Source organism: Haemaphysalis longicornis, unplaced genomic scaffold (assembly GCF_048455015.1).
Source record: "Haemaphysalis longicornis isolate Haplotype H1 unplaced genomic scaffold, Haemaphysalis longicornis Haplotype H1 scaffold_4, whole genome shotgun sequence".
NCBI classification, from domain to species: domain Eukaryota; kingdom Metazoa; phylum Arthropoda; class Arachnida; order Ixodida; family Ixodidae; genus Haemaphysalis; species Haemaphysalis longicornis.
The window spans coordinates 220418265-220441561 of record NW_027526361.1 but is presented as its reverse complement, the minus strand read 5'-3'; the positions used below and the strand labels follow the sequence as shown (position 1 = coordinate 220441561).

The window sequence follows — 23297 nt, the reverse complement described above, 5'->3', positions numbered from 1 at the left end:
TTTTCTTGCAATATCAATCAGGTTCATGCATCGCATTCACTCGGAAATCTGACAAGGCGACCACAGTCGATGACTTGTGCGGAAACGACACATGAAGCATATTCGGTGTACTCCATCATAGTAAGGCAACACTTCCATATTTATGAGTGCGTCCAGAACTCTTGAACACCAGAGTAAATTTTCAATGAGTGCCACGCAAAAAATGTTTGATGAGATTTATTTTATTCTTTATTTCGGGTTAGCAGCATAAAAGCTAGCACCATCTTTATCGAGTGGTAAACGCTTTTTTTTGTGCATGCGCCACAGACGTACATTTTATTTCATAAGTCTCAACGATATTGGACGGCTGAATGCCGGTGGAGTCTCCTCAGTACCCTGGAAGTAAAGAATGGTGAATAGTTTCTGTTCTCAAAGTTATTTTGCAAAGTGTGGCCTACGATCAGTTCACAAGCAAGGGTCACGTACATATTAAATTCCGTTTTGACAAGAACATTTTGATGAAAACATTTTGATAATAAATTTCAAATATGCATTTGATCTGCGTATTTAAGTTTGCAAGCTTCATTACCAGTTTATTTTCGCTTAATTTTACCCCAACTCAAGTAAAAATAATTAACCTAATATTTCAATATGTACGTATTTTCTGCACCAGCGGTAACCTCGCTGACACAGCAGGCGGATGAAAGTTAAAAGAAAAAAAAAGACATACTGTAACACCTTGTGGGGCGTCGAGAAAACATCATACCCATATTATGTCGATGAAAGTTTTCTGTTATCTTTCTACTCAAGTCCGAAACTTGCGTCCGTGTTAGGTTGGGGCCGTGAATTTGCTGGCGTTATTCTTCCCAATTTCTAAACCTTCCTTTCAATGATTATGCAATGAACACCAGGAATATTGAATGCTGAGCGTCCTTCCTAACGTTTTAACAGTGCGATGAAATGCGCTATTTGGAGAAATAGTCCATTGTAGTAGTGTAAAGCGCATTCCTTAAACTGGCCGTCTTATTTCACATATCGCTTTTCTGAAATGCTCATAATACGCATTCCACCATAAACAGGATCTGTGAATTGTACACCAGGGCACTGCATGAGTACCTGAAAAACGTGGGAAGCAAGCATCAAAGAATGCTACACTTTTGTTTAGTGACCCTTTGTGTTTCAAGTTTTGCATGCAGGTAAGAAGGGCCATCCCGGTGCTAGCAACAACGAAAACTATTTTATCTTTCTACAAATATTTCATAACTGTATCTAAGGCGCCGCAGAGCCCCATGTATGTTAAGAATAACTACAGCACTTTTTAAGGTAAGCAGTTGTAAGCGCCTCATTCCAGAAGCAGGAAATTGTAAGTTCACCCCAGCCATGACTTGAACAACTATGTTAGCGAATATTTCGCCAACCTTTTCCACATTTTTAAGCAATTCTCAGCAAACATTACTCAACAATATTGAAGCACATTTGTCACCACTTGGTACAAGGCGACGTCCTACTCACCATAATACTTTTTCCTCGTTTCTTTCTGACACATGTCTTTCACTTCTTCTATCTGGGGCCTGATTTCCTCCTGCGGAGAGGAACTCGTATTCTACACAAGACTTCGATGGTATATGGCGAAGAGATTTCGACATTCCTTTTTGGCATTATTTTTGGCGGTTCGACTACAACAGATTCTCTCAAATATTGTTTGTGGGCAACATTGTGGTGGTTATTTGGACTGCACATAATTGCTGGGAAATTTGTCGAAAGACAGCTTCAGACAGCCCCCCATGGGCTCAAAAGCGGCGTTTAACGTTTTGCTATCGATTTAGGTTTTGCGGACTAAAAGAAGAATAAAGATTTCTGACCGAGAGAAACCTAGATCTATTCATTTGCTTCAGAGTCCGTTTGTCAACTACGCTTACGCTATGGTTAAAGTCATTCTGTCTGCGAATATTCGCATTGTTCAGACTGGCATTGCATGAATAAATGCTCACAAGTAACATTACTGTTTCCCTCGCTCTTGTGCCAACGGTGACCGACGTCATATAAATCACCACTTTCGGGATCTCCAGCCTTTGCAGAAAGCAATTGTGACGTAGGGCTTTATTGTGAGGACATTGTAAAGGAAGAATACACCTCATCCTTCTTAAAATCGTCGCTTTCACTGCATACACGGCGCCAGACGATGTTCTATAACACCATTTCCAAGAGAGTATTTCGGTGCACCAGGTCGGTTTTTCTGCCTTAATATTTTGCACGCCTATGACAGTTTTTGTTCAGATGTCTTATTGTTCTCCATCTCTTTACAGAAATATACGAGAATCGAACAGCATGTCGGCAGTGCGAAACCGGTCTCAGTATTCGAACTATAGACATATCGCGCTACTGTCACTCAAACACTGAAGTTGGCGTGGCTATAAGCGCCAAAATGTTGTCCCTGCATTACTCCGTAACGAAGAATGGCGAGGTATGGTCCGGCGTTTCGGCTCGTGTATACGCGAATCCAACGCCATAACCGTTTTCTGCAGTGTTGGTGGAGACCGCTCAGGACGTCGCTGGCGTGCAGTTTCTTTTACTTACTAGAGATAAACCTGGCGCTAGCGTTTATGGGGCTGGCTGATGACCGTTTCAGCAGCGTGAGAATTACGGGAAAAGTGCATAATTCTCTTTTGTTCGTGATTGGCTTGCCTTGTAACGCTTAAACAAAAATGAAAACACGTGCAAAAAGAAAAATACGAGGATAAAATGCACTTGTTTACATAGGTAGGAAAGCAATGTCGCAGTAATGAGGAAAAGACCTAAGGTTCATTCTTCGTTAGTTTTGTCCTCTGTTTTTAAAGCACAGTAGCCGACCGTTTTTTCGGACTCCGTAAATTGGGCCTTGCTGCATATTGCGCACTTTCCCGAGGAACAACCAGTTGTCCCATAGGAGTAATGATTCACGGATTTTTCAAACTGCTCTTTTATCCGGTCCGATAAATCGGTCGGCTACCATAGGGTTTATGTGAACAGTAATTGTCAGCGATTGTCTGCGATTCGGACGGGCCGAGTGAGCTGTTACAAAAGCTTTTAACCTTCACCAAATGCCTAAAAAACTCTTTCATCTTTTCAATTATATATAAAAAAACAAACATCGGGATGGTCGGTACTATCGTAATAAATTGAAGTACGAACAATTGTTCGAGTGTGTTTTAATATATGATCCCCATTCTAAGCGAACGGATGCACCAGCGCAGTAGGAATGAGCTACCGGAGGGATTTTGCAACCTTATGCCTGCTGTGCATACACGGCAAGTCGCCAGGGAGCGCAGCATGTACTGAAAGCTACGCGCACCGTTGTTCGTATTTCAGTTTATCACGATAAACCTTTGCATCGCGCTCAACCATTACCTACCCAACACGCGGTTGGTAATGCTAGACACACTCCCTCGGTCTTGACCGTGGTGCAAATATTTCTTCATAAGTGGAACTTTTGCCGAGAGCAGGGTAGAGCACGGATCAGTAAAATTGACAGTTAAGCTAAGCTAGTTGGTGTTGATACATCAGACCAACTGATGCAGACCAGTTGATACACCAACTAGCCCAACTGTCAATTTTTATCTCATCCCGTCTTCTTTGCCTGGTTTGTTCGCCTTGTGTTTCAGCTGCACCTATGGCTTTTTCTAAAGAATATATTTTTCATTGTGCTACTGAAAACCGAAAATTCCGGTCTGTCTGGCTGTCTGTCTGTGCCTGGATTCAGTGGCGCGGCCAAAGGTTAAAGTGCTCTGCAATACCTGCGATAACCACTTTCAGCCTTTTCAACGCGTATTGAAGCATTTTCAAAGCTATAGTTATCAACAGCACGGAGCGGCACAGCGAGATTTGCTAGCCGCAGCAAAACTGTCCGCCTTCCGTTCCTGCTTACTTTTATTGGTTTGTGACATTTTTTTAAGGTGGTTATCGAATGCGTTTATTGCTGCACAAAAAGGTAGCGGCCAATACCCGCTACATTGCTGCTCGCGCGAAGAGCGCGAAGACTTCGAAAACGGAGAGAAATCTTGTGAGCAGGTTTCCACGTTATCCGATGCGACTGGAGCAGTGTGTTTTGCCTGAGGTATTTTCTGGTCTCCTGTTATAAGTACCGCATATGTTTGTTGGATACGTTCTGAAAGCCTTTTGGAAATACAAATTAAGTCGAGAAAATTGTTGCAGGTTTCCTTTAGAAGTACTTGAATGACATGTTTATTTGGAGAGAACTTTTCCAAACCACTACATCTCGTAACACGCTTCACAGTTTCGGACATTGTTCAGCAAAAAAGGGAACATTAGGCGTATTTGAGGCATAACATCAATACATAAGTGCTATGTTAAATTTTCTGGTTCGATATTCTGCTCCTATTGTTGCAACTGAGGGCGAGAGACGATAGTCGACTCGCGCCCTTGCCAAGTAAATACTTCCCTTCTCTTTTCTTCTCACTTCCCAAGCTGTTCCTCTCCCGTCACGTTCATCCAAACATACCATGCTAGAGGTGTGCTCAAGTCATTTTGAATTTACGGCGTTATACTGTTCCAAGTACGGTGCCTCGATGCCAGCGTTGCCGTACGGTGAAGACGCGCGTGAATCGAGGCAGCCTACTATAAAAGGTTTTTGAACCACGTTGCCCGACTCCACGAGCATTCCAAGCGTAACGTGGAACCTATCTAGTGAAACCTTTCGTTGCTGTTGCTCTTTGATTTCGTGAATGCCGTCAGGAGCTATGGTGGCGCGGGCAACAGCAGGTGGCGGTTGTCTGTAGTTGATGTAGTGTTTCATTTTCTATCTCAAAAACCATGTATCCGTGAACTTTTTTATAAAGGAACACTGCAAGTATCACGTAGGTACCGCTTTTCTGCCTTATATTTATGAATGGTCCCGTTTTTGTTCAACAATGCTGACAGTTATGAACATCGACGCAGGACTTAGACGTTTTGATTTGACTGTTGGTCATCATCATCATCATCACCAGCCTATATACGCCTACTTCAGGGCAAATGCCACACCCATTAATCTCCAATTATCCCGGTCCTGTCCGAAATGCGACCAATGTATCCCCAAAAAACGTCTTGACCTCATGTGCCCCTCTAACTTTTTTCCGCTCCCTGCCATGCCTGCCTTCTGTTGGGATCCACTCGGTTACTCTTAATGACCAACGGTAACCTTGCCTTCACATTACATGCCCCGCCCACACCCGTTACTATACTAATATGTCCTTAAAACGCGTTTGTTTCCTGAACTACTCCGCTCTCTTCTTGTTCCTAAACGTTACACCTATCATCTTCTGCTCTATTGCTCGCTGAATCATCCTCAATTTAAGCTCAACCCTTTTAGTGAGTCTCCAAGCTTATGTTCCGTAGGTCTGTACCGGTAAGATTCAGTTATCACACTCTTTCTTCTTCAGGGACAACGGTAGGCTGCCATTCATTTCTCTGAATGCCTGCCGAATGCACTCCACCCTATTCTTATCCTTTTGGTTATCTCTGCCTCACTGTTGGGAACCGGGGTCACAACTTTGCCTAAGTATATTAGGGGCGAAGCCCCTCTTGCTCGGGCCCTGTCCCATCCCTCATTTGCTACTGTACACGGCACGGCACATTAATGATGATTGTGGCAGGATCCCACTAGGAATTGGCCAACCAAAGATTGGCCGAAGAGGACAAAATGTTCAACACGTTCGTTGCTACCCAACAAGGAGAACAGAAAGAAGAAGAGGTTGTCGTTCGTCGCTTGCGAGCTCAAGACACGTACCGGGGGTACACGACACAAGACGCTGTGCAGAAGGCGACGGCCAAGGTGGCTAAAATGTCACACACTGAATTCGCCAACTTACCCATGGAGATCCTCATCGTCCAAAACAACCCCTACATAACCACCACAAACATCGACGTCGTCGACGGGCTTGTCAACGGAGCGGTGGAAAGCTTGACGTGTCCTGTTTTTATATGATGTGCGGGCGAATGTTTCATGGTTTTACCGATAAGCATTTTTCTTCGCCCCTCTCATCATTATTCACTTTGTGGAGATGGAGGATTTTTTTAAATGCGAATGAATTTCTTAGTCGGGGGTTGTCGTGCTCCGTCGGCGTGCGCCTGATTCCTACAGCGCGAGCGCACGTGAGCGCGCGCCTCGTAGTTCTGCCTTCGTCGTCGTCGTCGTCGTCGTAAATGCGAATGCATTTCTTAGTCGGGGGTTGTCGTGCTCCATCGGCGTGCGCCCGCAGGTGGTATCTCTCCGCGCTCCTTCTTCGCCCCTAGCAACAGCTGTGGCGCGCCTAGCAACCGGAGCAGGTGGTAGCTCGGGCGGGAGTAGCGGAGGGCAAGGGGAGAGGAGGAGCGCACTCGGGCGTGTGAGGGCGCTCGCATCGCGGAGCTCGGGCGGAGTAGCGGAGAGTGAGTGGAGAGGAGGAGCGCGCTCGGGCGTGTGAGGTCGCTCGCATCGCGGAGCTCGGCGGGAGAGAGAGCTCGCGCGCGGGGCGGGCGTGTTGCGCGGGTCTCTCTCTCTCTTCTCCGCGTACCCTCTCTCCGCCCGCTGCGCTCGGAAAATGTATATAAATGCAGTGGAGCGCACGCCTCTCTCCGTTACTGCTTGCCGCAGCGCACTCGTCGGTGCACCCAATGCATTGGCATTTCCGCACGATCCCCTTCGGGGAGGTGGGGGGAGTTTTTTTCGCTTACGGCTTACTTTACCTCGCCACCTATCCCAAACCGCTGTACTGTGCCGAGGTTATTGATAATTAGTTTAGCTTTCTGCATATAGATTGTCAAGCCTATGGTTCTGTTACGGTTGTCCAGTGCGGTAAGCATGCTTTGCAATTCGTCCCCCGAGTTTTTTAGCAAGGCAACGTCATCAGAAAATCTGTGGTTACTGAGGTATTCTCCATTAACCCTTACTCCAACCTGTTCCCAATCGAATGTTCTGAATACTTCTTTTAAACATGCTGTGAATAACATTGGAGAGATTGTGTCTGCTTGTCTGGCGCCCTTTCTTATTGGCGGAGAGCCTGACCACGGGCGGCGCTGCGAAGCGCGCCTCCGTGACGTCGGCTTAAAGATTCTCGCATTTGTCCCCTACTTCACTCAGGCTCGCTCGCCCTGCTGTTTCTTAGCGTTCTGTGGACGTCTGATGCTTGTCCGCACCAGAATTTGCGTATGCGTAACTTTTTGTCATTATAATAGGCTTAAAATCGCATACACTAGCTCAAGTGAGTTAAAGTATTGTTTTCGATACTGCCACGGAAGAAAAATTGTCGGCGTCGCCCCATTCCGTGCGAAGCCGGTCGTGTGCGGAGCGCGAAGATTCGGAGCTAGGCGTCAGCTTCTGTATTAAGCATTCTTTCGAACAAAGGGTAAGCCAGCTGCTAGTAACCGACAACAGCGAAAATAAAAGACGAAAACAAATTGTAGGCATTCAGGGCTATCGGCTTTCACAGAAGGCATTACCATTTTCGGTAATCATACGTAAGGTAAAACAGTTTTTGCAACCTTGCCGAACGCTCGAAAGTATTCTATCATATTTCTTTACGTTTTCATGGCATGAAAGTATGGCGACATGCACTCTAGGCTGCAAAAACTCTGTAGTCTGAGTTCTAAATAATCCACTGTGTGTATAGGCTGTGGGTATATAATACTATGGCGGAGCTTCTGTTTCACTTCGGCCGGGTGGATGAATCGAGTCACAGACGGACACACAGACAGACCCAAATTTTGGTGTTAAGTAGCCAAGAAAGACTATCGTCTTTAAAATCTGCAAAAATTAACACAATCGTATACTAATGCGTAGCATTCTTAGGTCGCTTGTCTTGAGTGTGAGTTCTTTCTACCCAATTGTTTTGTTTTTGAAAAGTCCTGTCCGACTAATTATCTATTTACTCTATTATAACAATTACAGGTGGAATTCCCGAGAAATCTGCATTAGTGTAGAGATACAGGGCGTTATACGGCTCGTCATTTCCCGTTATTTTTCATGCTTTTTTATTTCCTGGTTTAGCCAAACTTTTTTCGTCCAATTATCTGAATTTAGGCTGTTATAACGAGTACAGGTGGAACTTCCTCGTATTCCGCATTATCGTGGAACTGCAGGGCGTTAACGGTTCGCTACATTTATAGTCTTTTAATATTTTTTTATTTTATAGTTTTGCAAAATTTTATTCGGTCAATTGTCTCCATTTGCGCTATTATAACGATTGTAGGTGGATATTTCGTGAAATATGCATTCCTGTGGGAAAAGAAGGGTGTTATACGGTCCTGGCATTAGGGGTGTACTTTTAGTATTGTGAAAAAATTCCAAAAAGCAGTCGTGCAATTTCATGACATTATACTGAGAAAGCTTGGCTGTGCACCTTTTTATAGAATTCATGCGACAAATCAATAGAAAATCAAACGCAATAAATGTACACACCGGTAGAAGCGTAGCAAATTCTTCGTACTGGAAAGAATTTGGAGAAAAGCATAGCAAACATTAAATTTGTAAAGGCGCGGGAAGCCAGTCATTACAGACGGTTTGAATATGAAATCCAATTTTATAAACGTTGCGTAAATGTTACCGTTGTACAGTCGCAAACAAGCATACACGTATATACAGGTAAACGTGAACATAACAAAGTTGACGATAATTCCCCCTTTTTTGTTACATTCATGTTGTCGTTACATCCTCGTTTCGAGTTAAGGCTTGCTGTAATAAAGCAGAAACTAAACCAAAATGCTAGACATAAGCCATGATGAATTCACCCTTCAAGGATTTATTTCACAATAAATTGGCTGCGTATCTGCTCCTTTCGTTGCAAATGTCGTCAAAAGACGATAGTCTTTGTAGAGATTTGCCAAGGAAATACGCCCCATTGCTTTCCCGCTCAACTCTCACTGTTCCTGCACCGTCGCGCTCATCCCAAGTGTTGCGACCGAGCGGGGGCACCCGATCCGAGTTCCGTGGCCTCCAACATACGATGGGTAGCGTGTATGATGCGAGCGGCCAGCCGGTGTTGCAGCCGTGAAGAAGTCCAGAGCTGTAGGGTAACGTAACTGTTTACTTCATAGCGAGAGGTGAGCCGAAGCTAAAAAAACATACAATGCCCTGACGGGCGAGGTTACAATACAGGACACGAGCAGAGCGACCGCATGGATTCGCTGCTCCGAAAGGAATGAATTTCAGCGTTTGTGCTGCTTCTATTTATACCCAAAAAACGCCCCCAAGAGTAACACGCCATGAACATCACAAACATCCACACGCTCTTTCCATAGTTCGTGAGTCACCCCTGGCTTCGTCCCACATGGAGTCCGAGAGGGGGGGAGAGAGTGTCCTTGAAAGGTGCCGGGGTTGCGCTATCTAAAGGTTGAGCGTGCCGATAGCGAAACGTCTGAGCCGGGTATGTCGGGGCGTGACTCACCGACGCGCAGGTGCCTGAAGGGTGTGGCGAACGTCGTGGCTTTGCACGTGGAAGCTGACAACCGCCGGAGGTGCGTTGCAAAGCGAGGTGACTGACCCGGCATGTCGAGACACGAAAGTACGATTCACCGACACGCGGGCGCCCATGGTCGATTCCCACGTGGTCGCTGATGCGGGAAAACACGTGGCGTTGGCCGATTCGTAACACAAGGTAAACACACTCAAGGTGGGCTCAAGGCGATTTGAATTTGCCGCGTTCCGCTGCTACAGACTGGGTTCCTAGATGCCAGCACTGCAGTGCGGGGGAGAATCGCGTAAATCGAGGCGGCCGACATCAAGGCTTATAGAACCGCGTTGCCTTTCTCCACGTGCGTTCCAAGCAGAACGTAGACCCTAGCTAGTGGAACCTTTCGTTGCTGTTGCCGCGTGATTTCTTATATGCCACCAGGAGGTGGCGCGGGCAACAGAAGGCGGAGGTTTTCTGCAGTAGTTGTAGAATATCATTTGCTATCCAAAAACCAAGCATCCGCGTATTTTTTTATAAAGAAACACTGTGTACTAATTTCCTGTCTTGTATTCGCGTAATGTATTGCTCTTGTTCAACAAAGTTCACAAGTATGAACACATAAACAAGGCTTAGACGTTTACAATTGGCTGTGAGCGTATAAGACTATTGTGCAGTATCCATTTTACTTTGGCCGGGTGGCTGAATTGAGTCATAGACAGATAGACGGGCAGACAGACAGACATACAGACAGACCAAAATTTCTGGGTTTAAGTTGCCCAAAAAAAACTATTGTCTTTAGAACTGCGTGATTTGCAACTGCTGCCTTCCCACGAGCTCAGTCAATATACGGCACTGGAAAGAAAAAAGGCAACACATCCCTGTATTCTCAAACGTAACATAAATTTTACTTTTGCCTTTTGGGACTTTTTGGTTCCAAACGTGTTTCAAAAACCAAACTTATGCTGAAAGGGCGCCTTTTTTTGAACTTGATGCTATTTGCCGCTTTCAAAATTGTTGAAGGGATGCTAGCTGGGATACTCTACCGGGCGGCGACATTGTTGTTTCTCGCCAGAGGAGGCGGCATTTAAAAGTACGAGCTTGTCTTGAAAAGACAAAACTACTCCTTTTATGGCAGCAGAACTTATCACCGATGTACCGAATCCACATATAGCAGTGAAGACGCGCGACTATACAACAAGGACAGGCAGGCGCCTATCCGACACCGATCCTTTACGTATAGACTGCAATCATACTGCAGTTTGCGGTGTGGATTAATTTCGCTAAATTAGTGCAATTCTGCACCCCATTTTTCAGAAAAAGTAAAAAAAACAATGGCTGATCAGCGTAGTTAAGTCGTTACAACAAGGTTAACCGACGCAACGCCTTCGTTACCTAGAGGTGTCAAACACATGGGTTTCAAAGGGGCTGGAAACGAGAAATTCAAAAACTTTGTTAAATCGAGGAATTTGTTACATAGAGTATTGTTACATCCAGGTTTAACTGTATCAGAATCCAGCAATCCATACTTGTTGCTCTTTATACAAGCAGTACAGGGTAAACCCGTGAGCAAGAAACAAACGTCTAGCAAGCGGAAGAAAAAACCGTGGAATGCAGACCTTTTAGAGAGGGGAGGACACCGGTGAGACACTTTATCGGCAAGATGTCGCAACCTAGGGCCGCACAATACGAGCTTCGAACACCGCCGGTTGGTTGAAAGTACGTAAGAGCTAAAATTGGGGTTTTTATTTGCATATTGAAGCGGGCCAGCAGAGTGAGCTCCGCCGGAGGGATGCCTGTGTCGCCCTTTACAAATCTACGTGCAAGCTAGCGCCCGGGCGACCGTTATGTTTGTGTTTTGTTACTTCCATGGGTGGCCGCCTGTGGTGGCTGATTGACATAGACTATTTGTTGGCTTCGAACAACGAACAGGCGCGTGTAACGAGGTTTTGCTGCGCTAGAGATCTCAAGTTAGTCAATTACTCGGCGTACATCACCACAGCAGACCTCACAACTCAGGTGTTATTTCCGGGCATGAAAGTCGCCACAAGGACAACATCGATGTTTTGTTCATTAGGAAGACAGCTTTTTGGCCGATAACAACGATGCTAATTTTATCGCAACGTCCAAAAAATAACGAAAAATTAGGTAAAACAGATGCAGCAGTGACTCCCAGTGACGTCACAGAACCTTATCTGTGCCCTTGGTGGTCGCCGACCTAAACAACCATCAATAAACATGGCGACGATTGTAGTGGGGACTCTAGGTTCGTCTGATTGCATCAATTGAATGCTTAAATGCGATTAACACGCGGAAAACTATCTTTTTATTGCTGGCCTATATTATGTCGCTCTTGCCGATAATACGTCACCGAAGCGCGAAATTTAAATTTTTTAAATGTTTCTTTCATTTGGCCGGTTAAATAACGTCTGTTGTGGCAGATGTAAAGCTTGCCTCATTGCCAAATGGTCGTTCAGGTTGAACATAGTTGTATTTTGTCTTCATCGCCCATTTAAACTGTCATTCAAGTTCTATCGGCGTTATTGAATAGACGTTCCACAACGTCACCAACAGCAATGCGTGCAAACGCATTCGAAGATCAGTGCTATGGCATCAATCTTGTCAAATTTCTGGATTCCAGAAATTTCTGAAACTATTCTGCAGGACTAAAAGCCACGGTAGCAAAGGATATACACGTTAGAATCGTAAAAGGCCGGTTAAAATTAATATAGAGGTTATAGAGTGCCCCGGTTACAATCCGCCGGTTAAAATTAATATAGAGGTTATAGAGTGCCCCGGTTACAATCCTACCAAAGCATGATTTGCGCTAATCGAGGGATATTAAGTAGTCTACGACGTGGGAAGATTGCGGTGGGCGCCACCACTTGAAGGGAACTTGGATGTGGCCGCGCCGATCGGTGTGCATAGAATGACGCGCCCTGTCACCAGATATGTAGCAACACACTCCTAGTACATGAACCCCGCACAAGACATGCTTTAATGGTTGCCTATCCAGGCAGTCTCCCTGCACTATTGCGGTCCTGTGGGCGGCCCACCAGTTTTGTCTCCGGATTAGAGCATTGCTCTCTCCCAAACCCTTCTACATTTTGTTTAAAACGCAGTTCGCTTCTTCCACATACTTTGACCGCTTACGGGGGACATTTAATTTACTATGCTTTTCTACGAAGTCATTAGTGACTGCGTCGCTAGTTGAATCCCCGCACAGTAGAGTAGCTGCTCGCATAAACACGGAATCCGCACAATAAGACAAGATACGGCGCACAAACGTTTCGTAATGTGCACCCTGAAGAAGAACATATTCCAATTCAAGGGGGATAACGGGCACTTTTACCCGAAGAACCAATTTAAGGGGCCATAGCATTGCGGGGAACATACTTGTTGCTGACATAGTTTCGTTAATACCGTCAAGAGATGGATTGCAGTAGGGGAAACAAAAAAGTTCAGATCTTTTCTCCAAACTATAGTGACGCAAATACGGTATACAAAAAGAGATTCGCCGCCTAGTCCATTTACAATGTTTTATTAAAGATGATTTAAACTCCTTAAATATGTAACCCTAGAGAACAATGCTAACGTGTACCTGAATATCAAAATTTTGTGTATCTTGTTAACGTTAAAGCATATAACTAAAAACTTGTAACAATCTGCAAAGACGCTGCAATGAAACAGGCGTCTTACGATTGCCAATGGCTTAGTAAGCGTTGCTATACGCACACGGCGTGTGGTGGTGGGCAACGGTGGTTTAAAAGCCTCGGATTAATCGCGGAGGACACAAGCACACGCTCGAAAACCGTACAGAAATAACATAAAGTATAGGGAATGAGGAGTTTGTCTTGGTGAGCTGTACTCTATGTATGGACGGGTCAACTGTACTTTGCTGTTTGAAAGTCTGTAAAGTTGGATGAGAAAAAGGCTATGGTGAATGATGCGTGACAGTAAAAGACAGCTTCGGCTTCACAGAGGAAATTTTATTTTAAAATAAGAAAACAGGCCTCTGGGGAGACCACAAGGCTGCATTGCGCTGACACAGCGACCAGCTGAGTTCATACCAACATATGGAGAGCGCTCCATCTATAGACCCATTGTGATGGGATATTGCCGTTACCTACATTACGTGTACTGTTACAGTCAAGCTTGAATGTTTACGGTGATTTTGCCTTATCTATTGTTTGCCATTAATAAATCCCAGAGTACGTAACAAATGAGCAATAATGGTCACGTCGTTTCTTTGCCTGTACAGGGACATTGGCCCCGCAACCTGAAGATTCGTCTGCCAACTAGTACAACATGTGGTTGAGTTTTGTTATTCAGTATTGTGGCTGCTGAAAGTTTTCTTGCAATTTCAGTGTGTTCGCTTTGAGGTGCCCAAAAAAAGAAGGAAAAGTTAGCTGATGGAAGTTTTAGCCTTTTAACCTAACTCGCCTTCTAATTCTATGGACGAGTCGTTAAACAACCATTGACTATTGCACTGCCGAAGTCTACCACATTATGTCACTCAGCATTCATTTTCGTCCTGCTTGGGAACATCGACATCTCGTACGCACTCTAGGAGTATGGCGCGTTCAAGGCCATGGTGAACGTGTCCAAACAGCCGTCGGACGTCACGGCTTTAGTGAAACCTATCTTTAATTCCTTCTTGGGACTTTGATTGCGGGGAGAGTGACCGTAGTGAAAGGAGCCATGAAGAGAAAATACAAGTTGGTTTTATTCGAAAGATTTCGTGTTTTATAGTGCCCCCAGCGCTTGTCCGGATACAAACGGTGCTTTATTCACTGAGAAATTAAACAATTTAGGTTAAAATTTTGATTTTCCCGCTCAATCGTGCGTTTTCGTGGACCCAAATGACATCACAGGAACCGACCGCTCTGCAACCTAGAATACCTTCATTCACGCATCCGCCGTACAGGGTAGAGACACGTATACTCTGGCGCCGCCATTTTCGGTTGCTCACCGCCGAAGCAAGTCATTGTGTCAAAACCGCGCTAAAAGTATCGCCGCAACGTGGTTTACTGAAGAAGTTTGAATCATATTGTCTGTTTCGCGTTGCTAGGTCTCGTGGGAAACGAAAAGAATAACGCGTTGAGCCCGTTGGCCCAATTGCGGCGGCACGGGACCGTTCAAAGGTTGTCTCCACCCTGTACAGCGGTATTGGTTTGTTCCCGCGTTTCTTTACGTTCCGTAACCTAGATGGCGCCACCATACCGTGGCAAGCGTTTGGTTTGTTTTTGCCCGCATTTAAACCTGGCTTGTTTTTGTTCTGGGAGAAAATATTCGTTCCCTGAAACAGTGCTCGCTCGACAAATGGGGTCACGTAAGGCACCGTTGCTTGCGTCAATCGGCCAGTGTCGTCTGAGACAACCCCAAGCCCCGTAGTGCTGTGCAGCTAAACCAAGCATGCTGTGCGCAGTACGAACAGCAGAACGCATCAGTACTTCTATGTTTACATGTGCTTTCGTAACTTCCACTGTTTGTCCCATCATTCTTATTGCTTTGTAAAGAATGTGCCCTAAATTTAAGCGCAAATCGCTCGTTCGTCTAGTTTGTAAGCTCTACCTAATTTGCGTCTGCTTCTGCCAGCCTCCGCCAATCGCAGAGCTTAGCTCATGTGACATCATAGGTTCTGTTGCGGGAAATGAGCTGGTGGGTCGCATGACCATTCCAGTTTTTCCTAATTATGTAGCTTATTTGATCCAAGTTTACGTTAAAAGTGGTGTCAGTATGATTCTAACGAGACAATCTTTTGAATGAACCAAACTTGTGTTTTCTCTTCATGGCTCCTTGAACAAGCGACTTCAGAAACCGTACTACATCGCCAGAAACGTGAACCAGCGACCATCCGCTTTGTATATACGACAGGAGCGCATTTACTGTGCTCAGTTATCGCCTAATAGTTTCTTTGTCGTGTTGGATTTTCGCATCTTGGCGGCGGGGGGAGTGTGTTGATGATAATGAAGAGGTGGCTCGCATGGGTACGAGGGCACGGGAAGAGGTCGCTCCTTACGCACGTTACAGTTGCTCGCGTTCAGTATCAGGGATGGGTTTTTTATTTGTGAAAACCCTCAGTGTGAATACATTGAAGAGGGGAGTGGGGTACGAAATACAACAAAACGTAGCAGCGTAAATACAAAGTATGCAATATATGCATTGTACAGTGGCTCAAATTGCACGTACATACGATAATAACATCAAAAGGTGTTTATCAAAGGAACGAAGCTTTGTTAAAAATCAGTTTACACAACGGTATTATGAGCAGCAGCATTAAACAGCTCGGAATGAACGATTGCAGCAATGTCACGGAGAAGGTGGTTCCAGTCCTTTGACGTTGACCGGAAAATTAATTGAGGAAAAGTTGTATGGTAAGAAATTTGGCCTTCTTTAGTGGTCAAGACGTGAAGATACGTATGATGGCGGGGTTATAAGAAAGTCGTGCAGGGTATGATGATAAAAGATTTTATGGAAAAGGCAGAGCCGAGTAATTTTACGGCGCGTGGTGAGCAATGGTACTCCCAAGTTAAATTTATTGTAGACACACTGGACGCTCGCTGATAGTTAAAAAGAATTAAACGCGTAGAGTTGTTTAGTATCATTTCTAGTTGATGAATATGTGCTTATACGTGAGGATCCCATATCGATGAGGCGTACTCGAGTTGGCTGCGGACAATGGATTTGTAAAAAAGTTGCTTGATAGATAAAGGAGCAGACTGAAAGTTTCGTTTAAGATACGCGAGCATGTGATTTGCTTTGTTAGTGATGAAATCCATGTTTTTTCCAGGAAAGATCGGTTGTTATATGAAGAACGAGATATTTGTACGATGAGAGCTATGCCAGAGCAAGGTCGTCCAGGTGATACGAGGGTGTGATTGTCGAAAGACGTGAACCGCGCATGAATTTACATTTTTTAACGTTCAGCTTCACCTGCCACGTGCTACACCAGTTGGAAATGGCATTGATGTCACTTTAAAGAGCATGAATATCGTCGTTAGTTGTTATTTCTCGAAAAAAAAACACAACCCTCGGCAAATAAATGAGTCGAAGAGGCAACGCAGTTAGGTAGGTTTTCGGCTATGTGGCCCTTTTTCTCCGTCACTTTCCGTGACACATAATACGTCATTCAGCTCTTATGCGCAAACCACCCACAGTCGCAGAAACTATATCAGGACCTCTAAATCGCTAGACACGAAGTACGAAAATATTGTTCGTCTACTAATCATCCTAACAGGACGGAAATTGTTGTTTTCAAGGTTATTACGGGGTAACTATGCATGTGTCCGACTTCACATGCGTATCAGACCATTATGTGCTCATATAAGCTTCATGTCGCTATAGAATCGCGACAAAATGTTGTTAATGAGTTCGACCCAGAGGAGAGGTGTTGTTTGACATAAGATTTTGGCGCAAACGGGTTCTAGCACAAGTTAAGTTGATCGTACCCGTTTGGACTTTTTCAAGCTCTGCAGTGAAGTCGGGGAAAAAGGGGAAGGATAGCAATATCGGCAAGATGGTGTTCATTCCTTCAAATATACGCAGCAGGTGGCCACACTTAATGTCGGGTACAACTTGTAAGCCTGGTAATTCTGCTGAAGCTACCGTAGGAGTGAGCATTTGACCCGCCGCGGTGGCTCAGTGGCTAAGGCGTTGCGCTACTGAGCACGAGGTCGCGGGTTCGATTCCCGGCCGCGGCGGCCGCTTTTCTGATGGAGGCGAAAAGCAAAAACGCCCGTGTGTACGAGATTTCGGCGCACGATAAAGATCCCCAGGTGGTCAAAATTAATCCGGAGCCCTCCACTACGGCGCGCCTCATCGCCTGCGTTGCGTCGGCGCGGTAAACCCCAACAATCAATCAATCAAGGAGTGAGCATTTGAATGGGCCATAAAAATGTATGCTAATTATTCAAAAATCAGCGATCAGGAACTTCACAAGGAGAAGCATTTCACCCGTGCCCCAACGACTTTTCACAGGATCCAAAGTGTTAAAGCACCCAGAAACCGAAATTATATAGCCGCCAGCGCACTCTGCCATGTCAGGTAACGAAAGCAGTCACGAGAGTTCTCAACGTTTATAGCTTCAGATGCTGCCCAGAAACACCTGAGCCATCAATATGCGCGGGTTGTTGGGATCGCTTTGCGACGAATCGGGGCATAATTGATCATCATCGACCAGGGAGAGCCAGATATCCAGCAATGACATCTTGGCAATTAGTAGCGGGGCTTGTCCTACAGTCCTACACGTCCCCAAACCCAGCTACATAGATACATTGTTACGGAGGGCTCTATGAGAGCAAGTCTAAATTACGTTCAAGAAGGGCTCACCTTGAACACAGTCGATGGGCCAGGCCCCTTGAAGACAACAGCATACCTCAAACACTAAAAATTACTTCCTAGGAGTAGTGGGAGACTGTTCTGCTCAGTTTAATCCCGGATATTAGGACCAAAGGATTCCTGGCCGCCCTCTGAGTGAGGGGAGTACTAAAGAGAGCGCCGCTTCCCATATTTTCCCATCTTTGCCTCGGGCCAAATAGTCACTCACTTCCGCCGATCTAATCTCAACGTGGAGCGATATCGACTTATTTGGGGGGAGGTTGCATCTACGACGCTGGCGCTGGACGCATATTTTATCTATAATGATATTGACTAAGGCGCAAGTGCGTAGACCAGTAATAACTCTGGCACCTAATGCCACATAACTACTTTTAACTAGTATACATTGCGCCTAATTCTTACCAAAGCATCTCCTGCGCCCACAGCGGCACTGCAGAGCAGCGTGATTACTTCAGTTTCCTCGAGGCCACTGAAGTTGTCTTTGTGGCTTTGCCATATTTCCAGCATCTGTCAATAATAACAAAACTGCTTATAATAATGTGAAAACCAGCACCTAAATGAAGAAACCTCACGTGGCTCTTAAAATGGCGTGATTCTTTTCGAACAAAAATTCTGCATCTTTAGGATTTAAGGGTACCCGTTATGCGCGTCAAGAGCGTGTGTCTAATTCTGGAACTTTAATAACGCGGACAGCTTTGAACAAAAAAACATAAAACCTCGAGATACGAATAAAAAGAAACCTTAGAATATCAACCCTAATTTTGTTACGGAAAGACGATTTGTTTTGCCAGCTCCTATTTCGTTTTTGGTTTAGATTGTTCGAGATTTAAACAAAATATCCTTCATATGTGTACACATTTAATGTTCTTTGGTACTACGAGATAATATAAAGGTGGTTTATTGAGAAACAAGGCAGCGTCTTAGGAAAATGATGCTTTAAAGACAGAGTGGTCGCAGGAGGTTTCTCTACTGTACTGCCGATACCGTGGCCTTAAGGTGACGTAGTTCCTCTGCGTTTTTCGATTATGCGGACAACCCTTTTAGGTTTTATTTTCTTCTGTGTTCTTTGCCTGCACATGCCATGGCGGTAACTAAACAGCATCTAATAAAAGTTTATTTTTTATCACGAGTGAATTTTTTTTTCGGTTCCTTTGGAGAGGCGTTAGTTAATAAAGCTCTGAATGTGCTTATATCCTAATATCTACTTAAATGCTGCATTTATGATTACCATACCACAATGTTTTTAGCATTCAATCGGTCCCACACACTATACGTTACTGACAATTTTTTTTTATAAATTGTGAAATAAAATTCACCCAGGACAGCAGGCTCACCTCTTTTGGGCCATTAGTGTGAATGCAGTCCATAAAAAATTGCAACTGCTCGGTAGTGAGCACTGAAAACAAAAGACAAATAAAATTATTACTTGTGTAATTTCTCACATTTCGCCCTTTGTATGCGGAAATTGAAAATTAAACCCGGGATTAGTTCCCTATGTACCATTGTACACAACAGACATTTGTTTTGCTATACCTGGGAAGAGTGACGATGCTGTAATATCCAAAAGATGCGACCGGCTGAACGGCGAGAATTTGTGTGCCACAAAAATTCCACAAACGATTTATACACCATGTAAAGGAACTCTGATGCCAATTGTTGCAGTACGCAAATTACAAAATTCGCCACTTAGTCGAATGCCTCTTTGACTGTTGTGCGCTTTATTACTTCTTAATCGTTCATAGCCCCGTTTTATATCGCAAATATTTTACATTTCGAAACACCCAGGTCAGTCTTGTTAATATTCGCACTGACGCTATCAAGCTCAACCCTTCAAGCTTACCGACCCATTATGGGTGAAAGGGAATCTGAGGGGCAAGGTTATTTACTTTTGCTGCAAAAATACCGAATTTGTTTAGTGCAGATCTGAAGACAGGGTCGAAATGGGTGCTGAATGTTCGGTGTTGCGATTTTTAAGTGGGCAAAGCTAATATGCACAGAGAGTTTCACTACTGATTAGCGCTCATACAGAGCCGCAAGGCTGAAATTGTAGCGCTGTGAACTTCGGCAACATAGTGCAACTGTTATTGAAGCATAGCGGTGGTTTTTGTTTTTCCGAGGCAAAAATACTGTGAACCTATCGATAGTTGCTGCCTCGCAAACAGAAAAAAGTACTCTTCGATGTTCTTCACAATCCCGTCACAGACTCGCACCTGCAGCGTCTCGCAGCCTCTAAAGAAGATAGTCGCTCTTGGTGAATTCTTTGTGTCCCTGCAGCATTGCGTTCTCTTGTACTATTTACACGGTGCACAAAGTGCTTCATCCGGTGCAATAACACAGGGCTGGCCGCCAGCCAAACAACTCCGGTTGGTTCATCAGAGTGGTTTCTTGGGCGAGTTGATCATTCATCGTGTAAGTAAGCGCAAAATGGACAAGGACGAACAACCGGTTGGACAAGAACAACCGGTTGGTTGTTCTAAAACATACGCTAAGGTCGTTAGCCTTCAACACACACTTTAAATGAATCAGCCGCAGGTTCCGAAAATACAACTTTACGTCCAACGTGTCTTCTAAGTATGAAAATGCCACAGCAGGATCCCGCGAACTTTCTCTGTGACTCTACGAAGGTGACGTCTGTGTTACACATCCTTTCTCTGCAAGTGCTCAGACGGGATTGCTTTTTGCGTTGAGGTCAGACACCGCAAGAAACCAAATTGTGACTGTTTTTTTTCATTTCACAGCACTCTATGTTCTACCCTTTTTTGACTCAGTCATAACCATCGGAATAAATGACAAGAAATGCCAGTGTCTCAAGGATAAAAGTGTTAAATATTAACAATAAGAATTAAAATATTATGCAATTAACCCATGCAACAATAATAGGTCAATACAGTGGTATAACGTCCGAGCTGGCTTTTATTGTGTGCCTTGTTTATTGGTCACAATATTGGGCTATGGCATTCATGAAATACAGCCGGACAGATTGCTTAGAATACGCATTAGAAAGCAGTGTGTGTTTTGCTGTATGTATAGTAAAGTGGAGCTCCAAGCACATTATGGCATCGTGTGTGAATCGCCTTCCTTGAGTACGTTCTCACGATGATCTTATTAAGAAAAAGATGAAATTAACTGTTAAGCTTTGAGGCATTGCCACTATAGTTGAGCAGGCGATAGGGCAAATTGCGGCGAATAGAATACCTGTGCGCCTTGTGACTAAATGTGTTTAGAATTTTAACACTTCGCGATGATTCCAAATGAACAGTCAGTGGCCCTGCAACTTCCCAATAGCCAACAAGTAATGTCACGTGCAAAAATGGATCAGTGTAACACTGGTAGAGTCATTCTCGAAGCATAAAATACTCACTCCCGACAAACGATAGCCTGCTTCCCCTTATAAGATTGAGTCGATCAGTTTTGATTGGGTGGCGGCAGTAGTTTTCGATACGCTTTATTAAGGAACGCGCAGGTAGTGCATTTGTTTTGCTTGATATTTTGCTCCTTGCTACGCTGAAGGCAAATGACATTTTCACTGTTTTTACTGCCAAGCTGTTAGCATCTCTTTGGTTGTAAAATTTCGTGTCCTGAACAAGAAACCCAGGCAGGACTCAGCAGTTCTCGCACAAGACGCCGGGCGCATGTCTCAGGCTAGCCAAACATACAGCATTAAGCTCCCTATCCGTGCAAAAAAACACAAACCATGCATGGAAACCGCATGATGGGTGACAAGGCGCCTGTGAACAATACAAACCCAGTCCTCCAATGTGCTGCAGCTAAACATTAGGCCTGGAGCTTCTCTCATAAATGGAGGTTTATGTCATTCGAGTGCGATCACATGCGTCAGGCTAGGCAGGACCCAGCATTTGCCGCCAGAGAAGCCGAGTGCAAGCGACAAACCCGCAAGACGACGAGGAACATTTATACCCTCCCCCGACAGCATGTGTAGTACTTTACAATAGCCTCGCTGGACATCCACTTTTGCAGGTCGGGATGGCGGCCATTGTTTACCTTATTTGAAGGGCGAGGAAATTTCTATAGAAACCAAGCAGATTGCATAATGACTGTGTCAGTAGAGTGGAGGTTTCAGAGGAAGTTTTTGCAGACCTGCCCCAGCACCTAAACTGCTTAGAAATAATGGTCGGCAATTTTACATAGCAGCTTATGGGTACTTTTGAGATTTCAGGCTTAATTGTACTTACGACAGATGTTAAAAAAGCGGTCTTCGTTGGTTCTAGCGCTATGAACAATTAATAAAAGTGACGTCGTTACTGCGATCACTCTCATCTTCGCGCGCTTTAAACAAAGATCCCTGAACCGTGTGAAGACGTACCTACTGTAACGGCAAGAATACCTGGAGTGCCCGTCAAGATCCCTAGCCTCGTGTATGCGCAGATTTATTTCATTATATGTACTGGATATATTAAGGGACACAAATGTGGGCGGGGCGTTTTGAGTTTCTATTGAATGGTAGCTATGCGGCCACTTCTTATTGGCGCTTTGAGCTGATCCCAAAAAACGTACTACGGACCCTTCGTTTTCGACGACAAATAGAGAGCTCAGCAGAACTCCGTAACATTAGTCTTGGAAATGAGTCATGCGGGCAGGTGACCTACCTCGGGGGCATAAGTGGACACCGAGGAAAATGGAAAAAATATTCTGCTATTCTGCTGAATCAGCCGGATGGAAGTCCATTAAAAAAACAGGTATGGAAATTACCCACTGTCGCGAACCACCAAAAACATAATGTAAATATAGCGTTCATTCCTTGCATACGCAAATACACGCGATCTGTATTTGATCAGTACGTGGTCGGGCATACGGAGTTCCAGCACAGGTAAATTATGAAAATTTTCGTGTTTACAGCTGGTGGCCTGGCGTTGTGACACAGCCGATGTCCTGACGTGCATCAAATATACAACAGGCCTGTCGGAGGCAAACACTGTCTTTCCCTAAAAGTTACAGATGGCCAGCTTTTGTCATGATGATAATAACTAAGAAAATATTTTTTTTGCGGAAATATTGTAGTCGGATATCTTACAGTGTAGTGCGCCGCTGAGTATGAGCTGGAGTATATTCATTCCTTCTGAGCTCCCCAGCAAAGATGAACATAGCAGTGTAAAAACAAATATTTTTAAAGTGAAACTACGCAGTTCCTTCTGTCATGTTAACAAGGAGGCACGAGGTTGATAAAAAACACGAATGGGAAAAGGCATAAACATAAACCACGTCAACCAGTTCATGTTTCCTAACCTCATCATTATTCTTAGCTTTCAGCAATGTCTTCTTCGAAGCATTATACTGACTATCGAATACTTATATGTCGCTTATTCGTCCAGGATTCTGGCTGACGGTTAGTAACGTGTGGTTGTTGTCGGCTGGCAGGTGTTGGTCTTGGAAATGATGGAAATCGAACGACTTGGCGGAAGTGCGCTACGTCTGCATGCAACGCATGGAGTCGCGTCAGTGCAATGTGCTACTACAAAAACAACCCTCGAGTGAAGCTTCCGGCTTAGAAAGCCAGCGCTCAATTGCAACATCACCGACACGCACACAGACGGCATCGTGGCCGCTCGCACTGATCGC

General features: G+C 44.7%; 1 protein-coding gene across 2 annotated transcripts; it reads right to left on the bottom strand.

Moving 5' to 3' along the window:
• Nucleotides 1–238: 238 nt before the first annotated feature.
• LOC144178078 (uncharacterized) lies at nt 239–22174 on the bottom strand. Of its 2 annotated transcripts, none has more exons than XM_077705605.1 (6): nt 22066–22174; nt 19055–19116; nt 18123–18227; nt 8393–8419; nt 1492–1561; nt 239–375 (listed from the first exon to the last, which is right to left on the bottom strand). In XM_077705605.1, the coding sequence occupies exons 2-6, from the start codon at nt 19085–19087 to the stop codon at nt 368–370; spliced, it is 243 nt and encodes an 80-aa protein (XP_077561731.1). In that variant the 5' UTR covers nt 19088–19116; nt 22066–22174; the 3' UTR covers nt 239–367. The 2 variants fall into 2 exon arrangements, with proteins under 2 accessions (XP_077561731.1, XP_077561730.1); XM_077705604.1 differs by lacking the exon at nt 22066–22174 and adding an exon at nt 21914–22059.
• Nucleotides 22175–23297: the final 1123 nt, after the last annotated feature.